Genomic DNA, 21,924 nt, shown 5'->3' on the forward strand with positions numbered 1-21,924 from the left:
TGTGTGGGCGCGCACATTGTTGGCGAACGAGGATGTGAGGTCATTGCGGTTTTGTTGCCTGCGGTACGAAGGCAACTCAAATGAAAAAGGCGGGCACGGCCACACTGTTGGCAGACTCCACAACAAGTGCTTTTGTTTTAATGTCCGCTCTTTTGTCTTTGGACCTCAAAAGTAGACATTATTTCTGAATTGGATGGATTTCTTCCATTAGCACAATAACTTACTTGACACGCAACTTTGGGTGCTAAAATCAGTCATAAGGAGAACACAGTCCTTCGTCGCATTGTAAAATGATCAACAATTGCAATTGTTGATTATTTATAACGCAGATCAACAAAGTTTCTTCCTGTTGACATTCTTGTGACAAATAAGGGAAGAGAGCAGCATCACGTGGTGATGACACGTTTAATGCGTTTTGGGCGTCTTTGGAAGTTTAATTTTCATCCGCTTTATGCTAGTTCTCCGTAGCTTTTGTGGAAAATGTCATCGGTTCAAGGTTAGATGAAACGGTCCTCAGTTTCAAACTTGTATAGGGAAGTGCAGCCCTCCCCTGAAACTGAAATTTTTCTGAAGGACTGCAAAAAGCATTTCTTTCACCAGGTCATCATAAACCATGAAAATCACTTCAGAGGCTAAACTCATGTATGTTGAGATGGAAATTCACTGCGTCCATCAGTCTTTTTTAAAATAATGTAAAACTGGCGTTTGTTTTTCTTATAGGCTACAGAAATAATATGTAGCACAACGGTAACCTACGTGTGATTTTGTTACTTTTTGTACTCTACTTTTGCTTCTGAACTCTCCAGTGTCTTTGCATTGAGTCGGTAAATTTTGTATGTTGCCTGTTGCTTTAAATATTGCTCCCATAAAGTTTATTGGTAACATTCTTCTGTAACTCTCGCTAAGGAGTAACCTACGCTAAAGGTGAATTAAACGTTGCAGTGAGGAACCTTTGGTAAGCATTTTTACAATCTGAACGATCCTTTCCTTCAAGTACTTGTGGTTCATCTCACTCATTTGGGATAGGATAAGAAAGTTCCTAACCAAAAGAGGCCTGTGGATTTTCATTTATTTACCGTAATTTCCGGCCTACAAGCCGCGACTTTTTTCACACGCTTTCAACCCTGCGGTTTATGCGACGACCGCAAGGGGGCACTCGAGCGGAAAAGGTAAGAATGAGACCGGTGGAATATATGTGCCGAGGAAGTGACTTTTACTGGCCCTTTTAGCGCTGCGCTAGCGTTATTGGTGTGCAAGTGTGTTGCTGCTGCGTTACTGGCGTGTCTCAGTAACTATTACCCGTAAGTTTTATTTTAACCGGCCCTATTAGTGTTAACATTAGCGTGGCGCTAGCGTTAGCGCGGCGCTAAGTCTTTCTGTGTACCGTCTTTCTTTGTAAATATCTGGGGTTTCAATGTGGGCACTTGTGGCTTTTACACAGCGTATGTATGTACCAAATGGTATTTCGTTTGCAAATGTACTCGGAGAGGCTTGTAACCAGATGCGCTCTGTAGTCCGGGAATTACGGTACATAGTTTTTAAACTGTGCAAACATGTACAAAACTGCGGCAGAAGCAGTTTACAAAGCCATCAACTGAGACAAAATTGATGAGCTCCTCTGTGTGAACGCTCCCTAACAGAGTGATTTCTAAATTATCCAATTTCGTTTAATTGGTCCATAAATTAATTAGAATAATACATCTTTGTTGATCCATCTTAGCCAGCGAGTCCTCGGGTTAAGACTGTCTCCACCTAAGACGTTTTGACTTTACAACGCCCGTCCCCCGTCGGCCATTTTGTATGGCTAATGCTTGTGTTTGTGCGCCAGGAGTATCTTCGCATTTTTCGCCCTTCTTTTTAGACATTATCGCGCCAAAGAAGAAAGCTGTGTCTTTTAGCAATGCTTCTGCAGCCAAAAGAAAATTCATTACCATGGAAACAAAGCTCAAGATCATAAGAAGATTGGAGAAAGGAGAGACACCAACACCACCAAAGCTTCAGTCGGTCGACCGTGGTGACAATTATTAAAAACAAAGCCCGCGTTCTAACGCATGCGAAGGGTTCCGTTCCTATGTCGGATACAATGATCACAAAACAAGTTTCTTTGAGACTTGTTGAGATTGAGAGACTTGAGAACCAGCTTCCTTCGCTATAGCGAAGCACAGCCTCGCCTCCTTCTTCTCCATTCACCTGTTGGCAATACTGCTAACTACATCATCTTGTTTATTTCAACGTATTTGTTTATTATACAAAGTATTTTGATGTAAATTCTGACTTTAATGGTGGAATCCGACTTAAGTGGAAATTCGAGTTAACTCGCTACTCTAGGAATGGATCTCAGTTGTCAAACCGAGGACTCCCTGTACGGTGACAGGAAGCCTGTATTGTTTTTCCACTAGATGGTAGAACTTAACTCGACTCAACTGAATTAACCTGCGGACTACCTGTTGCCATTCATACAGCAGAATAATGGCTTTTTGGTCAATTAACAGGCCCGGATTTCACTGCAGGTAATCTGACACAAAAATCATTATTTTTCATTTTATGTACTTTTGACGACATTCGGTGGTGTGCCATTAAACATTTCTAATGTTCAGGCTCAACAAGGGTTGGGAAACAGCCCTAATGCACATCACCAGGCCCATTAAATATGCCAGCGTGATGTCCTTGTAATGGACGAGCCCAACACCCCTAATACAGCACGAGGCCCTCGGCTGCTTTTCTCACATTGAAACGTGTCACATTTTATCAGTGTTCACAAAAGAAATGATTACTACTAATTGCGCCAGAACCTTCCAGATTTGAGGCTGTAGCTGTACAATGGGAATTTCATCAAATGTCTACAGTTAATGCTATTTCAAAAGGAAAAAAAAAATCTCCTCACCAGCTTGGGAAAAGTGTCAAACAAAAGACACATTAGTCATAAAGCGCATGCGAAATCTTGATTTATTTATTTTATTTTATTTTTTTAAACCAATTATGAACCAGGCTAAAAAAAATAAATAAATCAATTTTTACTACCTATTTGCATAACTTACAATAAGGATTAGCTTTCAGAAACTGCATTTAATTGGCCACAGTGGAAAATTAAATAAGTAGACTCTCCATGGAAAAAAAAAAATTGGTCTGAATGTTGTGAACTTTTGTTTTCATGCCAGTGTTGTTATTGGGCAGAGTAATACTGCCCGGAGAAGTTTTGCCGCCGTGGAGGTCTGTGAGGATGTGCAAGTGGAGCACAACTTTCCAAACCTGACTGTTGTCCTTCTTTAGACTGCAAACTAGTTGAGACTCAATGCACTGCGCGTGCTGCTTGCAACCAACTGCACTTCATTTTGATTTTTTGTGAGATGACATTTGAAAAAATAAAATTCCCCAAATAAAAAAAATCGTACCCTAATCTTTTTCCTTTTTCACTAAACACGAAAACCTGAACCAAATAAGATTTACTAATAATTACACAACAGAGCTAGAATTGCGTGATCTGTTCAACTGAGGATTTAGGATCAAGCGTCACGACATGATTTAAGAGAAAAAAAATATTGTCGAAAAATTAAGTGATGTTATTTTAGGTGAGGATGGGCTGGAAAAAATTGCTTCCATTAATGAAATGACGGAGCACACTGACATCATACAAATGTCTACCCTTGCTAGAAAAAGACTATAAAATGCAAAATGCATAGACAAACATAATTGGAGAAAAATTAAAGCTGTTTAAGGAAATGCTGTGTGCATGATGCATGTTTCAAAGCAAGGGGTGACAAATGAAGGTAACCATTGTGGGATGATTACTTCATTAAAAAAAGAAATCTTTTTTCTGTACACCAGAAACTCTTTTGAACATGTGAAGGACACTCGCTCAGGAGACAAATGAAGGAAAAAATGAAGGTAGCGCTTTAAATGAGAGGAAGATGAGACATTACACCCTTCGCCCTCCTTGCATCCTCCCATGAAAGGACCCAAGTGACTTTTCTCCTCTGCAGGTTAATTGGCCCGCGTGCGCACGTGCACCCAGGAAGGGTTCTGTCCGACAGGTTGAGAGTGCCTCGTTTCGTTTGTGCTTTCCTCTTTTCAGCGCGTTTCCAACTTTCCGGGTCGCCACTCGGCACCCCTTGTATCCTCCATTTGTTATCTCTTCTCCTTTCATTTCATGACCTCCTCCTAACTCCTTGGTGTGTGTCTTTATCTACGGCGCACTCACTCGGGTGTACGCAGTGTTGTCATTTTGTAAGATTAGGCTGCCATCTTGCCACCTGTCTCTATAGCCCGGACGTACAGTACGAAGCAGACGACCAATTGTCACATGTACTTACTTGCCATCGATACCTCAATCTGTCAATGTTCCTGACGGCTTCCCTGGCCATTTTGTTTTCCTCCTTTTCATTGGTTTTGGAGGCTTCTCGGTAATATTGTCTCCGTTGTGCCATTTCCCTCCATTCCATAAGTGGACTTCACTCTGTTATATTTAATGCCTTGAAAATCCCTTTGTTCCCTTCTCCTGTTACCTTTTGAACGACAAGCTCGCTCAGATGCTTTGAAAGCTCTCAGCAGACCTTGGCCTCTGTTGTAAGATGTGGCGACAAAAATGTCAGGGAAAGCTAGAAAAGGAAAAACATCCGAACTTTATTTGGGGTTAATCGGAGGGCCTTTCAGCGATTAGCAGGTCTGTGCTGACTCCCTTTTAACGTGGGCTTGCGATGGGTTACATCTGAACTCGGCCACATCCCCCACTGATAAGAGGGTGTGCGCACTTGTGCAACGGCAGTTAAGATTTGCTTCGCATCTCTAAAAGCTTTCTATTGTTTTTCAATTATGTTTTTGAAGGTTATCGAGGTTAAGGTTACGTTAATGTGGGATTTTTAAAAAAGTCCATCACAAAAACCGTCCGTTTGAAGATGGGAGTGCGTCTACTTTTTATATCTTTTGAATGCGTCCGTTTGTGTTGGAACGCTGCACTGCTGTCATGTCAACATGCGAGTTTGATTTTCACAGCTTTCATCCCCCCCACCGCCACCCAGCCAAGCTCCTATGCGCTTTTTGGCATCCCGGCTGAGCGATGTTGCAGTTAATTAAAGCTAATGTGTTGCTGATGTGCGCGACGGTCGGATCCGAGTGGAACACATTTTCAAAGGAGCCGTCGGCGCCGTCATTAGCGGTCTACTCTCCTTATATTCTGACGCTATAACGGGACAGGATTCGACTTGAGTGTTTCGGGGCTGGATTGTCCGAAGACCACGTCGAAAGGAGATTTGGCAGCCACGCAGACGGAGATCTCTTCGTGTGACCGGACAAACATACCGGCTCGATGATTCGTGTTTCACAAGGACGTTAAGTGCGTTGAACAAATACCTGGGTGGGGCCTTGGGACCCGGATAAAGGCCAGCATAGCTGCAGATTATGTGGGCGACATCCAAGATAAACTTGAGAGGGAAAGTATGTGGCGCACAGCCAAATGCACCTTGAATAATAAACTGTAAATTTCTCGAGTGGAGATAAGCAAGCATAATTCGCAGTAATTGATCAAAAAACCTTCAAATTGATCTGCACTGAGGTATGTCCTGTTGTAGGGAATATTTTCAAGACTCCAGATGGAATTGATTTTTACTACTAATTAATTTGAACCCTCATTGGTTGATTGACCCAATAAAGATTGGAAAGTTATTAGACATAGACAGAAAGAAAGAGGTCTGTGTTCAGGAAACGCCCATTTTTTTTCAAAAGTTCATGAAATATCACATATACTCTGTTCAGAGGAATTCCAAGGTCTGTTTTAAATTAATTAAACAATGGAAATAGAAAATGTAAACAAATCAATATTTTCTCTAATGGAGTTACAAATGGATTTTAATCTGCTACTAAATAATGTCGTTATTGTTCTACACGACCACAATTTACAATCGTCATTGTGAACCTTTTTCCAGCCTCCTCACTGGAGCTTCAGATTTTCTTTGAAAGACGTTGCGTACATTGTCCTGTTTCCAACCTTGTCCTGGAAAACATTCATGCTTGGCGACATTTGATGCCACGAAGACTCACCAGGCTGACTTAATTTGTTGAATGCAAAGCATTTTTTTTTTTTTAAAGCACTAAGCTCAAGGCTATTCCATTGTTTTTCAGGGACCTTTTTCTTCTTAAATATTTAAGAGTTGTTGGAATATACTTTGGTTTTAAAAATATTTCATGAAGGAAAAGCACACTGGAAGTGTCATAAATTCATAATCGGTGAGAATCATTGAAATGTTCTGCCTGAAAACCCTTCCCTTTTAATTTGGACAGAGGATCAGGCATGATATTGTTCTTCAGTAGTCAAGTGCGAACTTCACTGTACTACTTGACCGCCTCAGAGCTTGAGAACTCCCTGTCCCTGTGGGCTCGTGAGCTCTGTGATGTTGACACAGAGTCAGATAGACAGACAGACGGGGGAGCCCCCGCCCCGCCACCCTCGCAGTCCAGCGCTCAGCCTTCTTTTGTCTGCTTGTCCTGCGGCATTACACTTACGCTTGTACCCTCCTAATTGCTCTGGACCCTCCAGAGAAGGGAGCCAAAAGCACAGGGCTTCCAAAGGCTCCCCAGCCCTTTTTGGGTCCCGTTCCCACCCGCTATGCGCCCACCTCTCTTCCCCTTCTTGGACCTGCAGTGAAACAATGAGTGTTCATTTGGCTAAGAATCTCATGTGCTCAATGCCCCCCCGCCCTCCCCTTTCCCGAGTCTTTGTGACTCATTCACATCTGGCTCCGTTGGCCGTGACACTTTGCAAAAGACAGCCCGCCACCCGCCGAGCAAGTGCCACCATCGTTCCTCATCGCCGTTGTGTCATATGTCAATAGCGTGTGTGTGTTTGTGTTTCGTCGTCGTTCTCAGGCACCTCTCCAGCCACCCCCGGGGTCTTCGGCCTCTGTGGTAGCGGCGGCCGCGGCGGCGGCTGCGGCGTCAGGGACCCCCCAGTCGCTGAAGCTGACGTACCCGGAGACTCTGGACCGCATCAAGGAGGAGTTCCAGTTTCTGCAGACCCAGTACCACAGGTACATGTCCAGTTAGAACATGGGGCGTGGGGAGGTCAATTGTGGCCGCTCTGTTCTCAAATCTCGACCACAGAGCGTTTGCTTACTGTAAGAGTCTTGTTATATTTTGTTATAATAATGTTTTTTCCCCATAACCCCACACCTTTGCGTTACAACACAAAATTTGAATTAAAATTTAGGATGGGATGAGAATGAAAAGATTCTGATTCCATTATCGATACTCGTTGATCTGATTTCACATCTCATTGGGTGAGAGAATGAAATGATACAGTTTATCTATTTTTCTTCAACTTTGGACAGAAGGTACAGCATATCCAGCGCACACGTAATATCTGTAAAGTGTCCTTGGGGGGTTTAAAAGAAAAAAGTAGGTGACTTAAAGTTTGTCGAGAGACCAAAAATTTTTATGTAGTTTATGAGTACTTAAAAAGCCTGCAGAAATGGTTTGAGTATTTGTCCAGACTAGATGAAGTATGTGCAGTTTTTAAGGTCAAATGATTGAAGAATTATAAACAATGACTGGTTACCAGATCTATATTACTCCAGCAGGTATAGATTTTTTTTTTTCTTGCAATCGATAATTTTCCCCATAAATGCTTCTTTGGCTACTAATGTAATATTTACAATGCTTCGTTTGTATTCAACTTGATCCAAAAGTAGCTCAGATCTAAAACAATTCTGTTCTGTAAAAAGAAAAAGCATATTTGAAATACTGATACAAAATGCTTTTTGAAGATTATAGAAACCTGTTTTTTTTTTTTTCAAAACCTCCAAGTCCCAACAGAGTCTGTGGAGCACCTCTGAGGGTCAGAATAGGCTTCCCAGCTAATCTACTTTGTTAAAACCATGAAACAAAAAAAAGGGGGTTTGAACAGATTAGTGGCATTTTAACCCATTTCATTGGAGAATATGAAATTGCTATATGAATGAATTGAGATTAAAAGGTTTGTCCACACCTGCATTAGACCGTAGTAGTGTACGTACAAAGAGGCTGGCATGATAGTGTGTGTGTGTGTGTGTGTGTGTGTGTGTGTGTGTGTTGTTTGAGATGGTTGCTATGCAGGACTATGCACAGCCTTTGAATGAGGGATTTCATTTTAGCTGTGGGACCCCCTCCATTGCCCAACCCCCCTACCCGCCCTTGGCACACCTTTATATCTGCCCCCAACCCCCTGCTCCCCCTTTCTTATCCTCCTCTCAACCTGCTTTGATTTAGCTCGCCAGTATCCCATCCCCTCCCTCTCTTTTTCTGTCCCACTTCAAACTTCTTTTGTACACCCCTCCCATCTACAGTCCTCTCACCCCCGTGGCTACTGCAGCTTTGCACAGAACCGTGTGTGTGTGTGTGTGTGTGTGTGTGTGTGTGTGTGTGTGTGTGTGAGTGTGAGTGTGTGAGTGTGAGTGTGTTCGTGGGCATCCATCTTTGTGAGGATCATGTTGCAATGAGTTGTGGCGGGATCGTTACGAGAGCGTGAGGACTTTCTGCTTTGTCATCACTCAGACCAGGCGTAGACATTCATTAGTCAATGATTTGATCCATAATTCTGTTTTACTGAATTGCTTATTGATTGATTGGCAACTGAAATTCCATCTAGCTCTGCCACAACTTGCGAAGAGGACAAGTATTATGGGTTGTTTTCACGTGACTTCACCCGTCGGGCTGCCTCGAACGGCGGCCATTTTCGATCCCTGACCTCCCGTGACTCATACGTAGGCAAGGTGGACGACATTATGTTTCTAACCGTATTTATTGAAGACGGACGGGACCGACAGCACATCAAGCCCAAACTGACTACTAGGCTACCTGGCATACGCACATCATGGGACTCAGGACGGTGTAACAAAGGCGCAGTATTGTGCCCTTGATCTTTCACTCTGTGACAGAAATTACGAAGGAAGAGCACTTACCTGTATGCTAACGTGGAAAACGAAAGGCAGTGGAATAGTATTTTTTTGATATTGAGGCAAACTCCATTTATTCCATTGTATTTTTTTCAAAAGTAAAACCTGTATATTAGGTCACCACAAGCAAAGCGAAATGTTTGTTTAAAATTTGATGACAATGGCAGAAAGACAAAAGAATAAACAAATCCAGTATTTCACAAAATACTCAAATCTTTCAAGTGACTAACAAAAAACGATCTTAACGGTAATGTTGGCCTTCTGAAAAGAGTATCGATTAAGCTTGTTAGCTTAGCCCCACGACGCATCTGCACAATGGAGGTTGAGACCAGGCAGCGGGATAGCAGCGTCGGGCAATCGTCCGCAAAGCCAAGTCTCCGTGAAGCACAGAACCGCACAACGTCCAAAGTCTTTAGTCGTAAGCGTTAGACAATGTCCCCGCTTACGCAGCCGGTCTTGTGTACTGGATTGGGAGGCCTTGAAGAGCGCGCCGACTAGTAACTGTGAAAAAAGCTTCAGCGTATTTGCGAGAATTGTCAAAATAAAAGTCAGAAGAATCCTCTCTGATGGTTAGCAAGTCCTCTCTTGTGTACGTGAGTCCAGAGACGCCCGTGAAACACTAAAACACAACCAGTAACCGAGGGTATTCCGTAGACTTCCACAGTGGGTACGCGTTAAGTAGAGAGGTTAAATGGCGGCGCGCAGTGGTGTGGGGGTAATTCAGCAAAAAATGTGACGTTTACGCGGGAATCTTCATTTCTTTGACTTCGGGTTTCATGTTAATCACCTCTCAATGTCGTGCAGGAGAGTGTTTCTTTTGGCAGTTGGCACATTTGTGCTCTCTGTTGACTGGGCACTTGCAGTACAGACTGCTAGTGCCAAAACATCCCTTTTAAATGACAATTTCCTGCTTACTAGTTTACTCTCAGGTCAAGATGACTTTTCCATTTCCCCTAATTCCTCCCCCTCATATTTGTTTTTCCTTCTCAGTGTTGGAAAATGTCTTAAAAATATTTGCCCTGAGAAATGAAGAGGTAACCACAGGTTACTGCCATGTCTTTATGTAAAATACAAAAAATATTTGCGGCAATGTGTGAAGCACCTGTCGGCTTGATCTTGATAAATCAAGGAATTCATGGCGGGTGAGTCACCCCGTGTGTTGATTGCTCTCTTGGCGCTATTTCATTGCCTCCCCGCTTGTGTTACAAAACACCTGGAGTGGTGCCCTCGTGCTTAACACACCTCGCTAAATACACAATAAATGGATAGAAGTGATTCTGATTGGGTGAACTTCAGATCTTGAGCAGGCCGGTGTACATTCTCCAGGAAAAATGGCCAATGGGAAAACTTAAACCATGTATGTCTCTAAGCGTACATTTGGCCGACGAACATGGCAACAGATTGAGCCCTGCAAATTCACTGATGGTTTGGATGTTTAATCTGGCAGGTGGCTACGAACCTGTTTCTTTGGCTCGCAGATGAACGAGCGGGGAAATATGGCTTTTGATCATTTTGACATGAATGCCTCTGCCTTTACATGTTTTATGTATGGGAATAATTTTGTAGAAGTAGGCTAATTATATACCTTTGAAGCCAGAAGTTTACATACACTTTCAAAATCAGATTTGATTTTTTTGTATCGCTGTCTGAAGTCAAATCAGACTAAAGCTCTCCTCTTTCCAGTCACTCAGGATCACCCAAATTATTTAATTTTGTTAAATGCCACAATGATGAGAGAATTTCTGAGAGAATTTTACATTTTCTTTGAAGCCAAAAGTTTACATACAGTAAAAGTTCCATGTATTTAATTGACGTTGGGAAGCGCCTTTGGAAGCTCGTGATAAGTTAACTGACAACATGTAAGTCAGTTGGTAGCACACCTGGGGATGTTTTCAAGGGTAAACCTGAAACACTCTTCTTCCTTGTGTGAAATCACGGGAAAATATAAGAAATCGGCTAGGAAATCAAAGAGAGACTCGTGCAGCTCCACAGGTCTGGCTCATCCTTGGGTGCAATTTCCAGATGCTTGAAGATGTACCTTCATCTAGTCAGACAATTCTATGCACATATAAACATTATGGAAATGTCCAACAGTTACACCACTCAGGAAGGAGACAGGCACGGTTTCCCTCTGTGAGAACGTGTTTTGGTCCGAAATATGCAAATCAATCCCAGAACAAAATCAAAAGACCTTGTCAAGATGCTAGAAGAACCTGGTAAATGAGTCCTGCACCGACAGGGACTGAAAGGCCACTCACCAAGAAAAAAGAAACCTGAAAAAGCGAGGTTACAGTTTGTAAAAAGACACCAAGACAAAGTTCCTAACTTCTGGAGACATGCTCTGTGGTCTAATGAAATTAAAGTGGAGCTGTTTGGCCATCATGACCAATGTGACATCTGGAGAAAAAAGGGAGAAGCTTGTAGACCTGAGAAGACCATACCAACTGTGAAGCACGGAGGTGGCGGCATTATATTGTGGGGGTGTTTTGTTGCAGCAGGAACTGGAACTCTTCATAAAATAGACGGCATCATGAAGAAAGAACATTGCATCGAGATCTTTAAGGCAACATCTCAAGACATCAGCCGGGAAGCTAAAACGTGGACACAAATGGGTCTTCCAAACAGACACTGACCAAAGAATATTTCCAAAATGGTTCAAAAGTACCTTGAGGATAACAAAGTCAATGTCTTGGAGTGGCTATCACAAAGGCCTGATCTGGATCCCATGGAAATTTTGTGGGCTCTCAGATCTGAAAAGGCCTGTGCGGGCAAGGGAACTGACAAACCTGAATCGGGGACACCATTTCTGTCGAGAGGAATGGGCCAGGATTCCAGCAGAGTCCTGTCAGAAGCTTGTGGAAGGTTACCAAAAACACATGACCCGTGGCATGCAGTTCAAAGGAAATGTTAGTCGATACTAAGGAAATCTATGTAAACTTTTGACCTCAAAGAAAAAAATATCAAATACTCTGGGAAATTCTCTCCGTCATTATTGTGGCATTTAACAAAATTAAATAATTTTGGTGATCCTGTGTGACCTGAAACAGGAGACATTTAATCTGATTTCACTTTAGACTGTGAGACAAAAAAAAAGAAGGAACGTGTGTTTTTAGTGTATGTAAACATCCGCCTTCAACTGTACATAGGGCGCTGTGTTTACATGGGAGTTCAATTCCCCGCCGGATACATGAATAAAATTTGTACACAAGTCGGAATGTACCAAAGTCTATAACTACCCTATGCTAAGATAGTACTTAAGTCATATGTACAATAAAAAATGGTGTGAGAAACATTTCTCAGCCTTAAATACGCTTACCCTGCTGTGTAAATTATTTTCTTGCATGCCATCGTTAAACCGCCTATTTGAATACGTTATGTGGCAAAAGAAGATATCCACAGTCACATCGTGCTAAAAATTTCTATAGAATTTGTACAGAACATCTTGTTCTATAGAACTTTGGCTGTAATATTACAATGGAATTTCTATAGGACTTGGGTCCTAAAGTTATATAGTTCTTTAGAAATTTTTTACAACTGTTCTATAGAAAGTTTTTAGCAGGGCAAATTTTAACTTGGTGCAACACGGTGGGGTCAGCTGGTAAAGCATTGGCCTCACAGTTCTGAGGACCCGGGTTCGGTCCCGGCCCCACCTGTGTGGAGTTTGCATCTTCTCCCCGTGCCTACGTGAGTTTCCTCCGGGCACTCCGGTTTCCTCCCACATCCCAAAAACATGCAACATCAATTGGACACTCTAAATTGCCCCTAGGTGTGATTGTGAATGCAGCTGCTCAATGTGCCCTGCGATTGGCTGGCAACCAGTTCCGGGTGTACCCCGCCTCCTGCCCGTTGACAGCTGGGATAGGCTCCAGCACTCCCCGCGACCCTTGTGAGGATAAGGGGCAAAGAAAATGGATGGATGGAATTTTTACGTGATCATTTTATGTTTACTATATGGCTTGCAAGTGCTTTTTAAACATTGAATTCCACGTGTGTGTTGCCCTTGCAACACGTAAAAATAATAATTGTCCAGCAACAACAAGACCTCTCTTAACAACCCAGGCTAAAGTTAGGTTCTCCCCGATTATGTAAGTCTTAGAACAGCCAATTTGTATCACTTCAGCATACTTCCTCGACACCAAATCCTGCTTTCTTACTAGTCAAGGGGTTGTTGCATTATGTGACATTTTAGGGCAATTAAAGAGTACAAAAAAATAAAAATGCGAATGAGATTTTCAGCAAATAGCTGAGGGTGGATAAGTTAATATGCAAAAGGCAAACTGCAAATAGGAAGCGGTTCACTGTACATCATTAGCGTAGCTTTGTGATGGACTATTACACGATAGATTTGCATTTTTGTCACTGCCGTTGAAACGCAACTCAACATCTAGTTCCACTTCGATAACAGCTACGCCGCAATCACGTTTGATTGGACAAAGCCGTTCAAAATACGATTAAGATGAATTAATTACAAATCCGTGTCGCAGTGCCAATTTACTTGCGGAGTTGTCCCTTGAAGTTGTGAGCAACTCGTAAAAGACACTTTAGTCAGTCTCCAATAGCAAAAATGGATGCTTCACTGATGTCATTATGACCACAGATTCTCGTGCGGTTGCATGCAGGACAGGCCTGGTGATGAAAGAAACACACTCGTAGGCTCCTTCACTGCTGCTGTGTTTGCCTGCAGTCACAAACACACATGGTGATGAGTTATGTGCTTAAATAACACACAGACACACACACACCCATGCAGGGCTCCCCAATTATCTGCGCACACAAATAGCCGCCGCCTCGAAATAGCAGAGTTTACTTGTGTGTTTTGGCGGCGGAGATGGTGGTTGGATTCCGATAGATGCCGGATTAGACGGCAGGAAAGAGACTGAGGGCAAGGGATTAGCACTGATGAGCTACAACTGCGTGTGTGGCGGGGGTCGACGCATGTGTGTCGCGGTGGGCTACGTGCGCAAACGTAAATGTTTGCCGGGTTTTTGGCGGCATGGTAGGTATGTCGTGATGAGGAAGATTAGTAGGAAACTCAAGGCAGAAAAGGGCTAATTAAAGCCTTTGGTGGGTCAGCACTCTGATTTTTGGCGTGTGCGCGCGCGCTCGTGTATGTTAACGAAACGGTCTGTAATCAGCAGACGGGCAAGGGAGCTTTAATTACTTCAATTCTTTTCTCCACACATTTGGATGCACACAAGCAAAGGCTGCTCTAAGTGAATTTTTGTGTGTGTGTGTGTGTGTGTGTGTTGTGTGTGTGTGTGTGTGTGTGGTGTGTGTGTTGTGTGTGTGTGTGTGTGTTGTGTGTGTGTGTGTGTGTGTGTGTGTGTGGTGTGTGTGTGTGTGTGGTGTGTGTGTGTGTGTGTGTGGCTGCACAGAGACTCTTCAGTCACTGCTAACATGCTACCACTCATGTTTGAAGCCCTTGTCCTCTTCCCTGGGCGCACACTAGACTGCTGTTATAAAAGACAAACATGCACACTCATCTGCTGTGTAAGTGTGTCACATGACCTTGACAATTGCTGTGCGGCAAAAAAAAAAAAAAATGACTGGCAAGATTGGCTTCACGCATAAAACGACTGTCCGACAATGGTAATTGAATTGGAGGGGGGAATGAAATGGACAAACCTCATTGTCGATGGGCTTGGAAACACTTGCAATACAAAAGAACACAAAGGCTCCTTGAGTGGTTTTTCGCCTTAGGCCCCCGAATTTTTGAGGGAAAATATTCCTCAAAAGTCAATCTTCATGGAAGGCATGAGTGCATCTTAATGGACTTTGGCTGTCTGTAGCAGCATAACAAGATTCACTCAAAACCAACAGTCTGTGAGGATGCCGACTCCGTTTGGAGTAGTTACTTCTGCCGGAGTACAACTCACCCCAAAATAAAATATATATATTTTTGTGTGCGTTAGAAAGAGTTGCCTTTTTGAGGAACATTGCCAAAAGAAAATATGGTAATCAATGCCTTCAAATTAGAGTAGGTAAAAGATCATTAGTTCTCGAGTATCTCCTGCACTACTAATTGGGTAACCCATTATCTGATTGGCTGACATGCTTCAGTTAAAAATATCCAACAATAAGTTCACATGGCCTGATATTCCAAGGGGTTCTCAAACTCCATCCATCCATCCATCCATTATCTACCGCTTTTCTGGGTCGGGTCGCCTGGGAAGTTGCTTCGGCAGGGATACCCGGACTTCCTTTTCCCCAGCCACTTCTTCCAGCTATTCTGGAGGGATCTCGAGGCGTTCCCAAGCTAGCCGAGAGACATGGTCTCTCCAGCATGTCTTGGGTCATCCTCGGGGTCATTGGTGGGACATGCCTGGAACACCTCACCAGGGAGGCGTCCGGAAGGCATCCGAATCAGATGCCCCAGGCACCTCATCTGGCTCCTCTCTATACAGAGGAACAGTGACTCGGCACAGAGCCCCTCCCGGATGACCGAGCTTCTCACCCTATCTCAACGGAGACCCCGGACAGCCTGCGGAGGACACTCATTTCGGCCACTTGTATCCAGGATCTTGTTCTTTCGGTCACGACCCACAGCCCGTGCCCATAGGTGAGGGTAGGAATGTAGATCGACTGGTAAATTGACAGCTTCGCCTTTCAAATTAGCTTCCTCTTTACCACAACGGACCGATACAAAGTCCGCATCCCTGCAGACGCTGCACCGATCAGTCTGTCCATCTCCATTCTTCCCTCACTAGTGAACAAGACCTGAATATACTTGAACTCCTCCACCTAGGGAAGGATCTCATCTTCTCCAAGTCCAGTTATCAAATTACCCGGGACATTTCAAATGTTGTCACTTGCACGAGAAACTGGACTTCAATAGCGCCAGTCGTACATTGGTTATGAGAAGAGCACCATGGGCAGAATAGCATGTCATGTACTCTATCGAATTTTTTAATTCTTGAATGTAGGTATTTGTTCTGGATCATTTTAAAGCCGCTTGAAGTGCCAATTCCATGTTTTGGAAAATTCCACAGAGATGGTGAGGACTTGTCTCGTTGACAATCACTGCATCTAAGCAGGGGTGTCAGCCTCGCGGGCCACATTGTAGTTACGATTTTTCACAAAGAGCCGTGATTTTGAAACCATAGAAATCCTGAATCGCCTCATCATATTTACACAGGAAATTCATGATCTAGTTTTGGAATCGGAAATCAAGCATGATGGGTTTTTCACCCATTGGTTATGTTTGGTAACACAAAAAATCTTATATCTCAACATTATCATTTATGATTATATGACAATTTGAAATGTTGGGACATATTTTCACAAGAATCACGGATTTTGACACCGAGGATTTGCCTTCGTGGGCCACATGAAATCATGTGGCGGGCCGGATCTGGCCCCCGAGGCCTTCAGTTTGACACCTGTGATCTAAAGTGTATCTTTTTAAAAAAGATCATGCTTATCAACCTAGGACTTTTATTTAAACAAAATTAGTGCTTTTAAGGAAAGATTCGGATTTTGCCACTATCTTCTGGAATCTTAGTGCCGAGGAACAATGTTGAAGTGAATTGAGGAGCTTCATTGAGACAAAAGTAGTGCTTTGCCACCATCTTTTAGCATCTATTGGCAGTTATGCCTTTTTAAAAATTCTGTTTACTGTCATGGAGAGAGCTGAAGTCTATCCAAACTAAATCCGGGTGAATGGCGGCCGACGCCCCAAACTGGTCGCCATTTGGGCACGTATAACGATGGACAAACCATCGATTCACACCTTCAAACTGTTGAATCACATCACTGAGTGGGGACTGAAGCGACAATGCCTTTGTCAAATTCGGCCGAATCATCAGTGACTCATCGCGGGGGAGCACTCTATTCAATTGGATGGATGGTTCCAAAAATGATTGTTTACCACAAATGGCAAACCTTTGTTAAGCTATATATGCCAGCGTTGTAGAATGACGGCCAGAACAATCATATACTCTTCCACCACATGGCAGAAGGTAGACTTTAACCTTTCTCAGCCACTTTTTGCTGTACAAAAAAACGAGCTTTCTGTTCAAATTAACAGCCTCGGGTTACACAGTGACTCAACTGAGCTGAGGTCTTTATTTTGGTACATTTACCTGGTGTGACGCAAGCGTTTTCTAATGAGAAACGCAGTATATACCTTGTCAAAAACGACAGTTGAGAAACACCAGTGCAGTGTATTTCGCGACCGACACTAAAGAAAAAAGTGTGTAAACATTTGATTTAATCAACTCTCTATGCTGACATTGTATTTACAAGCGGGATGCTTCACGCCTTGTGATTTTAGTTTGGTGTGTGTGTGGCCTAGCAATGAGTGCGATGACAGATACAAGTGCGCTTGGTCTGCTGCCGTACGACGAGATCCGTCCTTTGTTTTGTTTGTGTGTGTGTTTTGTGCACACCCTTGAATGATGATGAAAGTGTGCACATGCTAGTTGGGTGGGCTGGTGCTCTGTGCGTTTGTGCGTGTGAGAGAGCTGTCGGAATTTATTTTTCCAGCGGATTTGCAAGAAACGGTTGATCAATACTTAATGAGATGTAAAGTGAACAGTCACAGACCTGGAGGCCTGGAGCCTAAACGGTCCTCATGGGTGCCCGTGTGATTACGCTGATGTCACGATCAATAAGACTTAGTGCTGACTGGTACGTTTTTAACTGTGAAGATGATTTACATCCTTTTAAATGTGCCGCTTGAAACCCTTTAACAAAAAAAAAAACATTTTAGTGACTTCGCCAGAGCCTCTGTCAAGCTAAGCTTTTGGGTTGTACCATTTCCATAATTAAAGCGAAACGAGATGATGCTTATTTTTAAAGTCAATATCTTTGTGGCGTTGCCAGGTGACGATTCATACACCTAAGTGAGAGTGAAGAGATTAAACATTAGTTGAAGGGCTATCCATATTTACGTCATTACACATTTGAGGAACATCTCAGTACCTCTCCATCCAAAGTCAACCTGCATGTTTATTATTAAAAAAAAGACAAAATGTTACAAAATCACATTTTATGACAGGGGGCTTTGTTGAACGAGGGCACAAATTGTGACAATTGTACAACAACAAAATTACAAAGGACACAATAGACGAGCAAAATAAGAGAAGTGGATCACAACAGGATTTTTTTTTTTCTTTTGCGTCCTTGGCTCGGGATTGACGTAGTTTGCGAAGACGCCGCTTGATTGTTTGCAGTTGATTGATTTTAATTGTCTTTTTGCAATTGAGGGAAAATTGAAAACCGCTCGATCCACCTTTCCCGACCCCTTTTGAAAAAGAACATCCTGGAGGGACGCGTGGAAGCATTCCTGATTTTTAAAACTGCGAGCAAATGAAAAAGAAATGAAGAAAAATAAAGTCTTAAATGACACCCGGGATATTTCTTAAAGTGCAACATCTTAATTAGATGCTGGATGTTGTTTTCTTTTGACCGTCTTAGTGTGTTTTTTTTTATTTATTTATTTTTGCCGATGCGTGGGAGTCTGTTGCCTTCACAAAGGCAGTGGCATCTTTTGGCCAATATATTCAGTTTTACACACGTCTTTGTTTCTCGTGATGTGCGCGTTTGCGTGCACGCGTGTTCATCAGTAACGCAACACAGACAGAGCTGTCTGAAAAGGCGACAGGCTGCAGATTTGGAGCACTTTCAGCTGATCACCTTATCTTGTCACCGCCAGGGAAAGATTTGAGGCACGCACACACACCTTCACGTCTGTTTTCCCGCTTTTCATGCTTCTCTCCCTCACATCATCACTAAATGGCGGCCGGCTAAAGACTAATTATGACAGCCAATCATGCTCCACTTCCTGGCCGGCACGCTCCTTCGCTCCTTTCTTCCCTTCAAGGCCTCCCTGCCTCGTCAAACAAATTAATGATGTACTTGTATCAAGTGAGTAGTAAAGTCATTTGAACATTACAATGTTATTCAAGTACGCAGTATATCATTCAGGGTGTCTGGAGGTCCTGAAAGTTTTAAATGGGATTTTGGAAAATTAATGCCATAATTATCCCGAAAAGTTGGTCTTCATCCTTTAATCTGCCCTTCAACAGTCTTAAAAATGCCACATTGTTTTTGAAAAAGAGCCATCTTAAATCAAGGTTTCATTTTCCGGGTACAAGGCCACAGCCATGGCCAAAGGTTTGGAGAATGACGCAAATATTAATATTCTCAAAATCTACTGCTTCATTTTTTTATGATGGCAATTTGAATGCACTCCAGAATGTTATGAAAAGTGATCATATGAATTGAAATTACTTGCAAAGTCCCTATTTGCTATGAAAATTACCCCCTCCCCCCCCAAACACACACACAGACACTTCCACTGGAATTCAGTTCTGACACCAATGCGATTCCCTCGTTAAAACAGGTGAGAGTGTTGATGAGGACGAGGCTTGAGTTCATTTTGTCATGCTGATTGACTTAGAATAACAGCTTTAAAAAGAAACTGGTGCTTGAAATCGTTGTTCTTCCCCTGTTAACCAAGGTTGCCGGAAAGGAAAACGCGGGCAGTCATTATGGTCCTTTCTGATGGCGATCTTTAGCTCCGCCCCCTTGGTCATGTCCCACAAGCTTCCAAAATGGCGATTGAACAGAACATGTTTGAAGTCGATTCTCGATCGCATATTCCAGATATTGGGGTATGTTTTTTGCCAAATGCGTCAGACTTGTCCAAGAGAGTTCTACAAGAGAGGTTTCAACTATTCCACGCAAGGATATGTACACGGAATTAAGATTTTGGACGGAGCAGGACGCAATGTCAGAGTTACAGCGAAACGTTGGCGACCGATGCAAAAACGTTTGACTCCTCACAAACTTCATATTGAAATCCAACAGGATAAAATAGTGGAATCGTACTTTACGCATACTTTTTATTTGGAAAGATCACGAGTAATATCACTCTAGTCTTTATAAGTGAGTGGGTGTCTTCATTTGACTTGTCTCGTAATGGAACCCAGTGCACTGTCTTAAAAGTCTGATGTGATAAAAATAGGCAAATGGACATTTCTCTTGCGTGTCATCGCGCATTTACATGTTACCAATCCGACTCTTCGGCATAAAACATGACACACTTCATTCGGCAGGTCAGTTATGCACTAACAAAGTGGAAGTTGTTCTCCTGCAATGTATAAATCACAGATAATAATTCAATCAAACTCAGAAAATACTTCTCCCTCACTTATCTTCCAACATAGAGCCAAGTGTTTCTTGATATTGTCTACATTTAGTTGTACATTGCAGTCTTCGAGCCTTAATCTATCGTAGACATTTCGTCAACTGTGTTTTAGGCTTTGGAAAATGAATCAACTGGGCCCCTTGTAACCTAGCAGGACATTTTTCATCAGAATTGCACATTCCCCAAACGCATCTGAGGACCATTTTCTTCGTAACATTAACTTTTCCAAGCGCACGCTACTGACAACCAGCATTGCTTGTGTGACAATACGGCGAGAGGGGCGTGTCAAGCCAGGCTATCTGATTGGCTATTATTGTACAAGTGATTGACAGGTCGGAAAGCTCCATCGCGATGCAAAAAAACAAAACAAAACAAAAAAAAAGGTTTTTAGAGGCAAAGATATTGCAGTTAGTAAAATTGCACCGAAATCAACCATTTATTGGATCATGGAGAACTTAAAGGAGAGAAGTTCAATTGACGTGAAGAACACTTCAACGCGCCCAAGAAAATCCAACAAACACCAGGACCGTTTCCCAAAGTTCATTCAGTCACTACCAGTGCGGAACTTGCTCAGGAATGGCAGCAAGCAGGTGTGAGTGCATCTGCCGGCACAGCGAGGCGAAGACTTTTGGAGGATGGGCCCGGTGCAAAGAAGCCACTTCTCTCAAGAAAAACATCAAGGACAGACTGATATTCTGTGTATTCTCTGATGAATCCCCTTTCCGATTTGTTTGAGGCATCTGGGGAGTAAAAAATAGCTTGGCCAGAGAAGAGAAAAAAAAAGGCGAGCGCTATCATCCTTCCTGAGACCATTCATGTGTGGGGTTGCTTCTCAGCCAAGGGACTGAGCTCACTCACAATTTTGCCTAAAACACTGCCATAAATAAAGAATGGTCCCAAAACATCGTCCAAGAGCAACTTCTCCCAATCCACCCATGAAGAATTTGGTGACGAACAATTCCTTTCCCACCATGATGGAGCACCTCGCTGTAAGGCTAAAGTGATAGCTACGTGGCTCATAGAGAAAAATGTCTACATTTTGGGTCCATGGCCAGGATACCCTTCAGACCTGAATCCCATTGAGAACTTGTGGTCAATCCTCAAGAGGCTGGTGGACAAACAAAAACTGACAAATTGTGAAAAAAATCCAAGGTTTGAAACTCTGTGCGGGTTTTCTGTGGCTACTCTGCTGTCCTCCCACATTTCAAAAACCTGTATCTTGGGTTCATTGTAGGCTACAATGTCCACAGCTTGAAATGTGAACGTGAATGCTTGTCTATATACCCTGAGATTGATTGGCGACCAGTCCAGGGTGTTACCCCACTTCTGGTCCAAAGTCCAGGTGGAATAGGCTCCAGTTCTGCCTGGACCCCCAATGAGGACCAGTCCATCGATCCATTTTCTTCACCGCTTATTCTCACGAGCATCGCGGGGAGTGCTGGAACCTATCCCAGCTGTCAACGAACAGGAGGCGGGGTACACCTTGAACTGGTTGCCAGCCAATCGCAGGGCACATTGAGACAAACAGCCGCATTCATAATAACACCTAAGAGCAATTTAGAGTGTCCAATTAATGTTGCACGTTTTTGGAATGTGGGAGGAAACCGGAGTGCCCACCCGGAGGAAACCCACGCAGGCACGGGGAGAATATGCAAACTCCACACAGGCGGAGCTGGGATCAAACCCTGGACCTCAGAACTGTGAGGCCAACGCTTTACCAGCTGAGCCCACCGTGCCGCTGAGGACAAGTCCTTGTCCATAAATAAAATGGTTAAATGAGGTGGATTTTAATCATGTGAATACAATCTACTGCCTGTAAGATGCTACACACAACATAGAGACATGCAATTA

The 21,924-nt window shown here is 43.1% G+C and overlaps 1 protein-coding gene across 13 annotated transcripts in view; it reads left to right on the forward strand.

Annotated features, from left to right (window-relative positions):
• The window catches only part of tle2a (TLE family member 2, transcriptional corepressor a), a 68,671-nt gene that overhangs the window by 20,481 nt on the left and 26,266 nt on the right, over nt 1–21,924 (forward strand). For 12 of the 13 annotated variants that reach the window (XM_061825250.1, XM_061825243.1, XM_061825240.1 and 9 more), the window contains one exon: nt 6,859–7,019. The exons of the other annotated variant lie outside the window; for it this stretch is intronic. Coding sequence is in view for 10 of the 12 variants with exons in the window: in XM_061825243.1 (XP_061681227.1) it covers nt 6,859–7,019 (161 nt within the window). In the remaining 2 variants the exon portion in view is untranslated. The remainder of the gene's footprint in view (nt 1–6,858; nt 7,020–21,924) is intronic. 13 annotated transcript variants of the gene reach the window in all.

The sequence above is a fragment of the Syngnathoides biaculeatus genome, chromosome 7 (genome assembly GCF_019802595.1).
Source record: "Syngnathoides biaculeatus isolate LvHL_M chromosome 7, ASM1980259v1, whole genome shotgun sequence".
NCBI lineage: Eukaryota > Metazoa > Chordata > Actinopteri > Syngnathiformes > Syngnathidae > Syngnathoides > Syngnathoides biaculeatus.